Source organism: Portunus trituberculatus, chromosome 17, assembly GCF_017591435.1.
Source record: "Portunus trituberculatus isolate SZX2019 chromosome 17, ASM1759143v1, whole genome shotgun sequence".
Lineage (NCBI taxonomy): Eukaryota > Metazoa > Arthropoda > Malacostraca > Decapoda > Portunidae > Portunus > Portunus trituberculatus.
In genome coordinates, this window is record NC_059271.1 from 17,987,200 (window position 1) to 17,999,699 (window position 12,500).

Consider the following 12,500-nt stretch of genomic DNA (forward strand, 5'->3'; position numbering starts at 1 on the left):
TAAACACAGTTAGCTTGCTTCACAGTGATTTTCATAGATTCGTGTTGGCTAGGAGCTGAAATTTCGAGGTTTGAAATTTAAGGTCCGTTCTCCGGCTTTGGGTACGTTACTGCAGCGCGGCGATTTTCGTTTCAAATCCTGATCTACTGTTATCTGTGACTGAACTCACGAGGTAGACAGAAAGGACAGCAGGTTAATGTTAAGTATTCCAGGTCATCACAGCAGAGGCGCTCCTTCACATTGACTCGCGTACACCACCTCTCATTGATATACACGCGACGTCTCCCTCTGTGTATATGAACGAGAGGTGGTGAATGCTAGTCAGCGTAAAGTGTTGGTGGTGTTGGTGGTGGTGATGGTCAGTGTTTTACCTCAAGTTCTTCATTTCATGTTGTATCGATTGTTACTCATTTCTTGGTGGTGCGAGTGATCATATTGTCTTAGTTATATTGTTTGATTTCATTATATGTTTATTCCTTACTTTATTTAATGTATTTAGGGTTAGTCGTTTAATGCTACGTTCAAACGGCTGTGTATAACGTTGATGATTCTTGGTTACTGTTAGTTGTTGTATTGGTATTGATTGTGACTGTATTCTCCATTATGGAAACGAAGAACTTTCTCTTATAGCAAGAGAGAGAGAGAGAGAGAGAGAGAGAGAGAGAGAGAGAGAGAGAGAGATTAAGACTTTGATATTGAGGAGTTTGATTCAAGGACTCGGTTAAAATATTCTCTAAATGTACTGTGGTGTTCTTTTAGCGAGGCGGTATTTGTAGCGTCTACAGCTTGACTTATAGAAAACTACTTGTAACTGGATTGTTTAGTGACATGTACTCTAATCAGTGATGTGGAAGTTAAGAATGTTTAGTGACACCTTCATTACGGCATAAAAGATCTTATCAGGTATCTAAGTAAACACAGAAATATCATCGAGGTAATTTATTACAAAATATAGAAATTTTATGGAGCCTATGTACAAAAAAGGTTTATATCACAGATGAAGGTTTACAGCAACAGTGACAACAGAGATAACAACAATATACGGATCTTTGGTATCGTTTCTTATAGCATCTGGATGATGCAGCGACAAATATGTAGAGTCGCACAGACCACAGCCGACCGAGATACCGCTCTAGGAAACGCGTTGGGCAGCACAGGGACAGCTTCACGCAGGGCTTGGAGGGAGAGGCAGACCCGGCGTGGGAGAATAGGATGGTGGAGGGTGTGAGAGGACTAGATGGCTGGGAATGGGAGGGTCGAGTCTCGGGCCTTGTGTTTATATCGTTCTGGAGTGAAGAGTGTGTCTGTTGCCTAACACTTAAACTACTGAGGGAATGTTGGCAGCGAAGAGGGAGAGGGAAGAGGGTCAGACTGCGGTGTGTGGCGAGCAGGGGAGGGAGTGTGCTGGCCTGAAGCACGGCTGGCACAACCTGGTGAGGGGCGTCTGTAGTTTGTTGCGTTCTTCCTTATCTAGGATGATAAGATGCGTCATGGGCGTGGGAGGCGGGGAGCTGCGGCCGATGAGGGAGCCCAGCATGCGGGTGACGGATATCTTGCGGAGCTTGGGAGACCCGCCGTTCTGGTTGCCATTTCTCTGTGCCTTGACTTCCTTCAGGAAATTGTCGATCACTTCGGAAACTGAAGCACAACTTTCCGCTGTGGAAAGCTCGGAGAAGCGTGCAGAGTGCGTGAGTGCGAGTGTTCTCGCCTCCACCTCCTCCACCTCCCGCAGGTGTCCCAGGTCACTCTTGTTCCCAATTATAAGGACACTGGCTGACGCTCGCCGCTCCGACAACTCCTGCAACAAGAGAAAAAGACCAACATTACTATCAAATTCATTCTAATCACAGTCACAAACATTATACTAATTAGTAATTGATTATTCATGTACTTGGTCTTGCAGAAAATTACATCATATAATCGTGTTGTTGGTGAGGGCAGCACTCCTCATAACACCGCGTGGCGCTAAGTGGGGGCGACAATAATTACCTGGACGGTGGAGACGGCCTGCTTGTAGGAGTCCTTATCCGTGATGGAGTAAACCACCACAAAGGCTTCCGCCCACTGCAGGTAAGGGTCTGAGGTCTTCTCACAGGTTGCCGAGGTGTCCATGATCTCGACAGACTGCGGCGCTCCGTCCACCTGCAGCACGCACTTGTACAGCATGTCTGTAACAACAGAGACACGCACGTTAGTGTGGGCGCCTCGCTGGGAAAGGTTTAGTGGCAGTGTTTGTGTTTGATCGTTAATAAACTAGATTATTGATTTTCAGGACAAGGAAAAAATGAGTTCAAAATTACATTGTTGTGGATTGTTTTCCTTAATGTCAGTAGTGTGCTTGTGTCAGTTTTTGTCAAGAACTTGCGTAACTTTTCTCAATGTTATGCATGTTTTAATTTCCGTCTAACTGTACATCGATCTCAAAGTTATCATGGATGCTCAGTTTTTCCGTTTCATCGATTTGTATCCGCAACGTTTGCGTCTGTCATGAATTAATTTCATGTAATCTTGCAGACTGAACAAAATGAGACTCTGATTTATATGGATGAAATATTGCTTGTGTGTATGTGATAAAACACTGACTCGCTGAAATATTTTATCATATGAAATATTAAATTTTGAAAGCTTCTTGTGTTTGGACAAGCAATGACATAATAAAACATATTATTTGTACTGTTTAGCTCATGTAATGGTTTGTTTTCGTTGGTGTATGGGTGCTTGTCTTTCTTTTAGTTGTAGGTAAGTTTGCTTGTATGTGTTTGTAAGCAGCAAGGAAAGTGAATGTGTTGTATGAGTACGTGTATTGTTTGTTAGTTTTGATTACATATAGAAAAGGTTTTACATAAGTGTAAGCAATTATATCTGTGATTATGTGTGTGTGTCTATATTTGTGTAAATATGTAGGAATTGAAGTTTGTCTTCTCACTTCTTTGGTTGCGTGTTTGTGTATAGTTTTGTTTGCTCCTCTATAAAAACTTGAAACATGGAATGCGTGAGTTAGAGTGTGTTGAAGTGCGAGCAAGTGAGTGAGTGATTCTTTGAATCACAGGCAAACCAACACTCACCTGTGTCTGATCTGTACTCGCCGATGAAGCGCTTGGTAAGGTATCGCACTGTGAGGGCTGACTTGCCCACTGCACTCGTCCCAACCACTGCCACTCTGAGCGGGCTGGATTGAACGTTGGTCCTGTCGTCCTTCATTATCACGTGACAACACTGGTCACCGAGCACCACTTTCTTCCTGTTTCCTGAAGTTTTCCTATTGGCAGATTTTTTAATATATGTCTTCAGATCCTCTAAAATCCACAGAGGAAGGCAGGAAAAGGTTTGGTTTCCGTTAGGAGCAATCTTGAAAGCACTTAAGTCCACGGGTAGAGAGATGGTCAGACAGTGACTTCAAGCACTGTCTGTCTTCTCGTTGACGTTCCGAACACGGCAGCACTGCGTTGCCTTCGACAAGTAACGGTAACGTCTGACTGGTCTGTGTATGACCGCTGGCAACAGGGAGCGAACTTGGACTGAACCGTCGCCAGCGCCTGGGTTGTATTTATACCCGAAGTCTACTCGCGCAGGTCCGCGCCTCGCACCTCGAGAAGTCAGCTGGGAGGGAAGCCACGACACAGGCAACGGCGAGTCCTGCCTGAGGATGCTGGCGGTATTGATGCGTTCAGGGCCACCCACAGACTCCCGTCCAACCTGTCCCTGTCTGTCCCGTCCGGCCCTACATGTCCCTGCCGTCGTCACGTCCACACTGAGCATGTAAGCTACTGCATAGTGTTCCACACACACACACACACACACACACACACACACACACACACACACACACACACACACACACACACACACACACACACACACACACACACACACACACACACACACACACACACACACACACTTCCATATAAACAAGCATGCACATTAAAGGTACACATACATCCACATTCTCACGTACACACACACACACACACACACACACACACACACACACACACACACACACACACACACACACACACACACACACACACACACACACACACACACACACACACTCTCTCTCTCTCTCTCTCTCTCTCTCTCTCTCTCTCTCTCTCTCTCTCTCTCTCTCTCTCTCTCTCTCTCTCTCTCTCTCTCTCTCTCTCTCTCTCTCTCTCTCTCTCTCTCTCTCTCATTTCCTCACTCTTCCCCCCTTCCATTTGTTGCAGGTAAAACACGCAATATGGAAAATAAGCCATGAAATGCACAAAACAAGTCAAGAATAAAACACACTGCTCTTACCCTGCCTTCCTCCACCCCCACACAAACTCTTTCCCTGTCCTGGCGGTGGTGACTTTGCCGTTCCTGCGCCGCCACCACCACCAGCCGTATGTAAAAATCCATCAGGCTGAGTGGCGCTGCACCTGCTAGGGAGTTGTTTTTCGATTAAGCAAGTCAAGGTCTTCATGGGCTTCAGCTTGCTTATGGACACGTTACATAATCGGCGGGATAAATTGCGTCATCGGTAAGGTATATATGTGACGTTTTGCCAGCTCGGATGAATACTGAAAGCTGAGAAAGAAACAGGTGAAGAAGGAAATGGTAGACTAACAACGGAAAGCTTACCCATATTTCTGAGTGTGTGTGTGTGTGTGTGTGTGTGTGTGTGTGTGTGTGTGTGTGTGTGTGTGTGTGTGTGTGTGTGTGTGTGTGTGTGTGTGTGTGATAGATAAATAGATAGATAAATAGGTAGATAGATAGATAGATAGATAGAGAGAGAGAGAGAGAGGTAAAGAAATGCAGATGTTAGTTAATAGAGATTATTTGAAATATTCTTATGCTCTTGGGTTAAAAAAAATACCAAGTTATATTCACCGGTCATTAATTTTGCATTTGAGTCCCTGCGGTATTATGTAAGCTCTCAATTCAGTGTGTCTTATGTTACGTGATGGTGTTCCTGTTCCCTTGTTCTTGTGATTGGTGTGAGGAGAGTGTTCATCGTGGTGATGTGTCGTTGTGTTTCTGTGGATGCGTTGTTCGATGGAGTGGAACTGGATTGTTGTGGATGTGTTCTCAAGGCTGTGTTGCCGCGGCTGTGTTGCTGTGGGTGTATTATTGCATATGTGTTCTTGAGAGGATGCTGATATGGAGCTTCTTTCCTTTTTCTCTTTTGTCATGTTTTTGTTGGTATCTTCAATGAAATATTTATTCATATATATATATATATATATATATATATATATATATATATATATATATATATATATATATATATATATATATATCAATGGTGTCTCTTTATGAATATGGTATCGATGCTTTGTTTGGAGATCAGAGAGAAATGGATCAAGAGAAGAATGAAATATGTCGCTTAGATACCGTTCCTAAAAGATAAAAAGGTGAGAAAACGGAGATTATATGTTTCATATCGTTTTATTGATCTGTTTGTTCGTCAATTTGTCTTGTCCATCTCTCTCTCTCTCTCTCTCTCTCTCTCTCTCTCTCTCTCTCTCTCTCTCTCTCTCTCTCTCTCTCTCTCTCTCTCTCTCTCTCTCTCTCTCTCTATATATATATATATATATATATATATATATATATATATATATATATATATATATATATATATATATATATATATATATATATATATATATATATATATATATATATATATATATATATATATATATATATATATATATATATATATATATATATATATATATATATATATATATATATATATATATATATATATATATATATATATATATATCCGTCTGTCAGTCCACCTATCTATCTACCTATCGCTCTAAACTTCCCTGCATTGATGATCATGTCGGGATGCTCCTGCCTTGCCTCTTGTAGTGTTCCATGTGGAGGAAGGAACCGTTACTTGGACGCGGAACACATACACCGCGGCAGTATTCTATCTATTAAAGAAAGACTAATTGCTTGCTATTTTTCCCTCACGTAATGACTACCTAGATTAAGTTATTTTTTCAAACTGGAAGTCTGCTGACGGCACATAAGAGCGAAAATAAAATGGTCTCACTTCGCCATGTATGTGAATATTACAAACAAGCTCCGCAGAGTTTTGTGGCTCATCAAAATAACTACCATCTCGAATTCTGCCTAAACTTTGTGTCCTCTTGACATTGATAGTCGTGGCGCACATGTCCAGCGAAACACGTGAGTCAGGAATGCGGGAGACTCTGGAGCGCATCTCTCGTTTTTCAAAGTCGAAACACTTCCCGATGCTTCAAAGGTTCGTGTAATTGAACATCTCCTCTCTTTGTCTGTGTGGACTGAAGCTCAAGCCTGAGGAAGGCACAATGTTTCTAGTGTGGAGTGACGAATGTAGTAATGACAGAGAGAGAGAGAGAGAGAGAGAGAGAGAGAGAGAGAGAGAGAGAGAGAGAGAGAGAGAGAGAGAGAGAGAGAGAGAGAGAGAGAGAGTTGTTTGCGTGTATATTTGAGGATGTGTGTGTATGTGTGTGTGTGAGGGGGGGGAGGTGTCGGTGAGAGTTGGTGTACGTAGATGTGGGTGTGTGTTAGTGTGATTGTCTGTGGATAACTACGCACAAAATAAAAATAGGTAAAAAAATCAAATAAAACCAGGAAGAAGCCCGCTCATGATACTGCTCTCAAAAAGTCAAGTATAGAAGAAAAAGTGTGTGTGTGTGTGTGTGTGTGTGTGTGTGTGTGTGTGTGTGTGTGTGTGTGTGTGTGTGTGTGTGTGTGTGTGTGTGTGTGTGTGTGTACGAGCGCGCTCAGGCTTTTATTATTGCTGACCAACACAGGAGCGTCAACTCTTCAATTCTTCATTGGTTCTCCAGATTGAAGCCTCTGCTGACGTTACACGCACATAAACATTCTTTTAATAACCTTACTCTTTCTATTCTATATCTCTCGTACCGCAGAGGCAATATCCCACAGCCTTAGCCGCACGCAGCCTTTACCTATTGAGGACTGGTAGAGGAGGCGGAGGAACACACTGATAGTTAGGATAGTTAGGATATTCTTTAGCACTGAGATTGGCTAGACTTGGCTGTGTTGTGACTGGCCTTGAAATGTGACCGTGGCGCCATTGTCATATCCCGTGGGAGAGGAAGGAATGGTGGCGGTGACGAAAGAGGAAGAAGAGGAAAAGAAAGATGAGGAGATGATGCAACTGGGTGTTGGCTGATTTGGTGTTGGAATTGTAGTACTCTTTGGGCTGTTGTTCATGAAGAAGATTATTTTTGTGTTCGGAGTTTGGAAGGAAGGAAATCTGTGAAATTGTATCAGAGAGAGAGAGAGAGAGAGAGAGAGAGAGAGAGAGAGAGAGAGAGAGAGAGAGAGAGAGAGAGAGAGGGAATCATGTTTCAAATACTAAAAGAAGACAGAGAGGAGTATGCTGGATGAATTGGTCATTTTTTCCATTGGTGACTCTCTTTTACTCTGTGGGACTGGGAAGTTGAGCTGACATTTTTTTTTCCTTTCTCATCGCTTTTTGTCTCAGCCAGTGTCCTTGGCGCGCGCGCAAAAGAATGAAAAAGAAAAAAAGGCACTACTATTTTTGTATCAATGTTCCTTTTTGTCACATTTTAAGGACATACTTGTTGAGTGATTCTACATTTTTTTTTCCTTCATGTGCCGCACGACGAGGAAGATTTTCTATTTGTTATTCTAAAGAAGTTTATGATAGCTAATGCTACCGTTACTACTTCCATTACTGTTGTAGCTTCCATCGTCGTGATCTTAGTCATCCTCGCTGCTCGTGTAGTTGTCGCTGTAGTTGCCGCTGCTTCCGTCATTGAAATCTTAGTATTTACAATGTTTTTATCAGTACCAAGTATTATCAGTACTATCCCTCTAATCTACACTGTTAGTCGATTGCCGTCCCTTTTTTGACAGATTGTTTCTCTCCCCCAATCTCTCCTAACTTACAAGTAATTTATCACTCATTCTGTACAATGGTGTTGCAATTCTCTATTCCCATTGTTATCGCAGATCAAAAATACCTTGTAATCCATATCAAGCAAATTATGCTCATCATTGCTATACGTAGGCTATTACTCCTCTGGGCTACACGAGGCGGCCCGAGGCGCCTCGTGCAGCCATGACGATACCTGCCGCCCCTCACCTCCCCCGCAGGGGAAATAGGTTAAGAAGGCTGCCACGGGTCACCCAGGATGAGGATGATTACACTTTTGCTCTCTCCAACTCTTCTCAGATCAGCAATTTCTTTCATTGAGTGGACGATGGCCAGCGCGTCCACTTATCGTCCAGGCGCTACACGTGCCTAAGCCTGGCCATCTCCACGCGCCGTCCAGCTGCTCACTTCTTCGTCTTTGCCTTCACTAAGCAGTTATCTATTTTTGTGATGTTATCTGTCTTAACACGTGTATTCGCCATGAACTTGTAATGATGGCGGGTGTCAGACATCTTCCATGCGCATCTCACCATGGCTCCTTCCTGACTTGCATGTGTCCTTCGTAGGATACCTCCAGTTATTTCCTTCTGCACAAGTAATATTGTTTCGAGTTCTGGTTAGATGCCGCATTTCCTCACAAATGTCTTTTGACTGACTATTTGCTTTCCATTTTTTCTTTTTACTTCGCTACAATTCTGCCTCTCTTCTATCACCCAGATATTCTTTTCCATGACTCTTTTTCCTTATCAGCTGCAGATTCTTCATTTAGACATTTCATTCACGCGCACACACACACACACACACACACACACACACACACACACACACACACACACACACACACACACACACACACACACACACACACACACACACACACACACACACACACACACACACACACACACACACTGAAGAGAAAGTTTCCGTTTCCAAGAAGGTATTTGAATGATGGACAATTGACTTAAGGGATGTTATTGAGTAGCCCTGTGTGGCAGCCTTCGCGGGGCCGTCCAACGTTTGAGTTATGATAAAGCGACTTCCATTTCACAGGTCGCGCCCTTCGCATTAGGGGTAAGGAGGCCATAAACGCACTTCCAGGTTCCAGGAATGAGGACTGGTCTTTTCTGGGAAGACCAGCACCATGAATATTGGAGAATGGGAAGAGAAGAGGCAGAGGTCAGAGCGGTTACTTTAACGCTCTCTTTATTTCCTGTTTCTACTGCGTTGAGGAGCTGATAGATTCCTACTGCCTGAGTGGAGGTGAGGAATGCCTTACTGTGTTGCGGAGTTGCTCCTTAAGCAAATACTCAGCGAGGCTCCAGGTAATCCCCTCCATGATCTAGAAGACGGTAACACAATTTTCATCGTTCATATTTCTGCCACACGACACGTGCCACTTAATGGACTCACTGGAGAATCTGTCAAGACGCTAACTTGGCGATACAGAAATAAAGGAGTGTCGCGGCTCAGTGGTGGAGCTTTATAAATTTTCCCGTAATTGAATATTTGATATCTTCCAGGAAGTCTTGAGAGAGAGAGAGAGAGAGAGAGAGAGAGAGAGAGAGAGAGAGAGAGAGAGAGAGAGAGAGAGAGAAATGGAGACTGACTACCTATTGTTTGATTTTTTCCTCTGTAAATGCTGTTCTGATAAAAATCTGAGAATTTTTTTAACAATGCCATCAATCAATTTCGACATTTTTTGCGGCAAGTTTTACTCTTAACAAGAATATCAGCTTTAAGAAACTGTACAACATTAACAGCTTCTTTTTTATTTTCAAAACTAAACGCGAATGCCAACGTTAGATACTACTCTGCTGAAATAAACATCAGAAATATTAGGCCTTTGTATCAACTCAATGAATTTTTAGACTCGAAAATAAAACAACGTGAAATAAGCAATAAGATTTGTGTAGAATAATTTCATTAGACAAAAATCAAATACTTTGGGACTGAAATAATTTTTCGTGGGAAGACTGAGGTCTGGACAACGTAGCGTGACTGGCAGGGAGAGACATGTCCACATATTGAAATAGAAAAAGATAGAGAATAAAAACAAGATCGTACTGAAAGGGAGAATCCTGAATAATATTTATGGAAGATGTGAGAAAAAAAATGAATGAAGTTTGAGTGAGAGTAAGGCTTTGGATAGGGAAGATAAAAAAAAAAAAATGAGCCGTCACATTTTAACATTAATGATGAAAATAAAAATTGACCATTTAGGTACTCTTTATTGCTGTCTCTTTCTCTGGAGATGGTAATTAGTGAATGATGCTTATTAGAAAGAACGGGATGGGTTATTTGGGTAATCTTCTCCTCGCCTTATAAGTGACTATCTCATGTATGTGAATAATAGTTATACAGTATTTATTTTTTATACAAATACATAAGAGAAGACAGAGATGAGGAGAGAGATCAGTTTCCTGTTGTTGCTTGCTTATTGATGATACCTATGCAATATACCATTGAGGCTAGAGATACAGTGTCCTCATTGAGGGTAGAAATATAGTGTCTTCGTCTTAAAGAAACAAGAATACCGTATTAGGAGACTTTAGAGAATCTTTTTTTTTTTCAATAATAGATACGGTTTTTCCTCGGTAATATAATGTATGTCCAAAACATATATTCACCAATAGTATTAATCTAATATCTAAATTTGAATGGATTTTACAGTTTCCTCATTGTTTGTGGCACGACTTGTGGCGTTAATAGCTGGCAGTCTGCGGCAGAAGGAATAAAGATTAATTTAATGATCTAAAATTAAATCTTTACGTTGATCATTTCACTTCTTTCGAGCGGGGGTGTAGTGATGTGATGAGACAAGTAGGGCAGCAGGTCAGCTAGCGTTCATCTAGGGAGCTCATTCCGTTCTGGGAAATTCAAAGCCCGTTATTGTCCTCGCTGTGATTGCCTTTGTTTCCTCTTATCACCGAACAAAAGGTGCACACTCCGCCACTACTTGTGAGGAAGGCTGACTGGTACCATCTGACCTACTCTTCACCTATTGTTAGTGCGTATGTAGTCCTCAATTAGTACTCTCTCTCTCTCTCTCTCTCTCTCTCTCTCTCTCTCTCTCTCTCTCTCTCTCTCTCTCTCTCTCTCTCTCTCTCTCTCTCTCTCTCTCTCTCTCTCTCTCTCTCTCTCTCTCTCTCTCTCTCTCTGTGTGTGTGTGTGTGTGTGTGTGTGTGTGTGTGTGTGTGTGTGTGTGTGTGTGTGTGTGTGTGTGTGTGTGTGTGTGTGCGTGTTTGCGCCTGCTAAAATCTCTGATTGTATGTAGAGTAGTGGAAAACATGTGACGTATTATGCTCAATATGACTGGCTTCTATTCCAGTGAATCGCTCTGTAAAGAAGTTGTGATATAGGGTGCGAAGTATTAAGAATGGTACTAGTTATTTTTTTATAATCAATTCCACATGGGTAAAAAAAAAAAAAAAAAAATATATATATATATATATATATATATATATATATATATATATATATATATATATATATATATATATATATATATATATATATATATATATATTTCGTGGTTACCTTCTTAGAATGTTTGCCTGACATTCAAATCAACTTGCCTGTCGCAGAATTGCCTCCCACAAGCCAGGTGGCAGGAGAGGAGAACGGGTGTTCCTGGAAAGTCTCATACACTATACCTGATGGAGAGCTGGAGTGGCCTGGAATCCTGAAGAAATATACTCAACGTGCGGGTGACGGCTGCGTTGGAGGGAGAGAGAGAAGGGAGAGGAGGAGGAGAGGATGGTATGAAGATGAGAGAAGGGGAGAGTGTAGAGACACTGCAGAAGAAAGAGGAAGAAGAGAGTGATTTGAACTGTAACTTTTGCAGAAAAGGTTGAAACGGAGCATAATTACAACTGGAAGATGTGGATGGGAGGGAAGGAGGGAAATACGGAAGCAGAGATGAGGGAAGGGAGAAGGAATCAGGAATAGGATCATGAAATGATTAGATGGTATGGGAGTGGAGGAGAGGGACGGAAGTAGCAGGTGTGGAAGGAATTTCATAAAATTATACTAGCTTTTTGTTATAGATCACATTGGCGTGACGCCGCGGTTCACTGCAGGCATGGAGGAAAGCTGTCTGTGGTGTTGCGACAGTGACACTTACAATGCCCCTTGATGACAAGTGAATAACCAGACTGTTTACTTCAGACTCTCCTGTTTCGTTGCTTACCTGTCTGTATCTCATTTTTTACTCCACATCATTTCCTGTGTTGAAGAGAATAGAGTGATGGGTTATATAAGAAATATTTTGTTGTCAACAATTAATTAAAGTTGTAGATACGCCCAGCAGAAGAAAGAAAGGTGACTGTAGTTTGGTAGTCAAGCTAAATAGGGCAAACGGCTCCTTACACTTTCCCTCATCTTATGCTCTTGAGTTCTCATATACTTTGCTGTGATCTTTCCAAAAACTGGATAGCTGAGAATAATGATACAAAGTGGTGTATTCCCTGTGTCTTTGCTCTGTTGATTTTACTTGTCTTTTACAAAAGCACAATATTCTTCCAACACATCGTCAGTTTTGTTGTAAAAGATATCAAACAGTAGGGAGTTTAATGAAGATATTTGACTGAAGATGAAT

General features: G+C 41.9%; 1 protein-coding gene across 1 annotated transcript; it reads right to left on the minus strand.

The window, feature by feature from the left end:
- Nucleotides 1-924: 924 nt before the first annotated feature.
- Nucleotides 925-3,685, minus strand: LOC123504915 (ras-related and estrogen-regulated growth inhibitor-like protein). The gene is made up of 3 exons (XM_045255832.1): nt 3,066-3,685; nt 1,990-2,168; nt 925-1,798 (listed from the first exon to the last, which is right to left on the minus strand). Exons 1-3 carry the CDS (start codon nt 3,199-3,201, stop codon nt 1,367-1,369), a joined length of 747 nt encoding a protein of 248 aa, XP_045111767.1. The 5' UTR covers nt 3,202-3,685; the 3' UTR covers nt 925-1,366.
- Between the last annotated feature and the right edge of the window lie 8,815 nt (nt 3,686-12,500).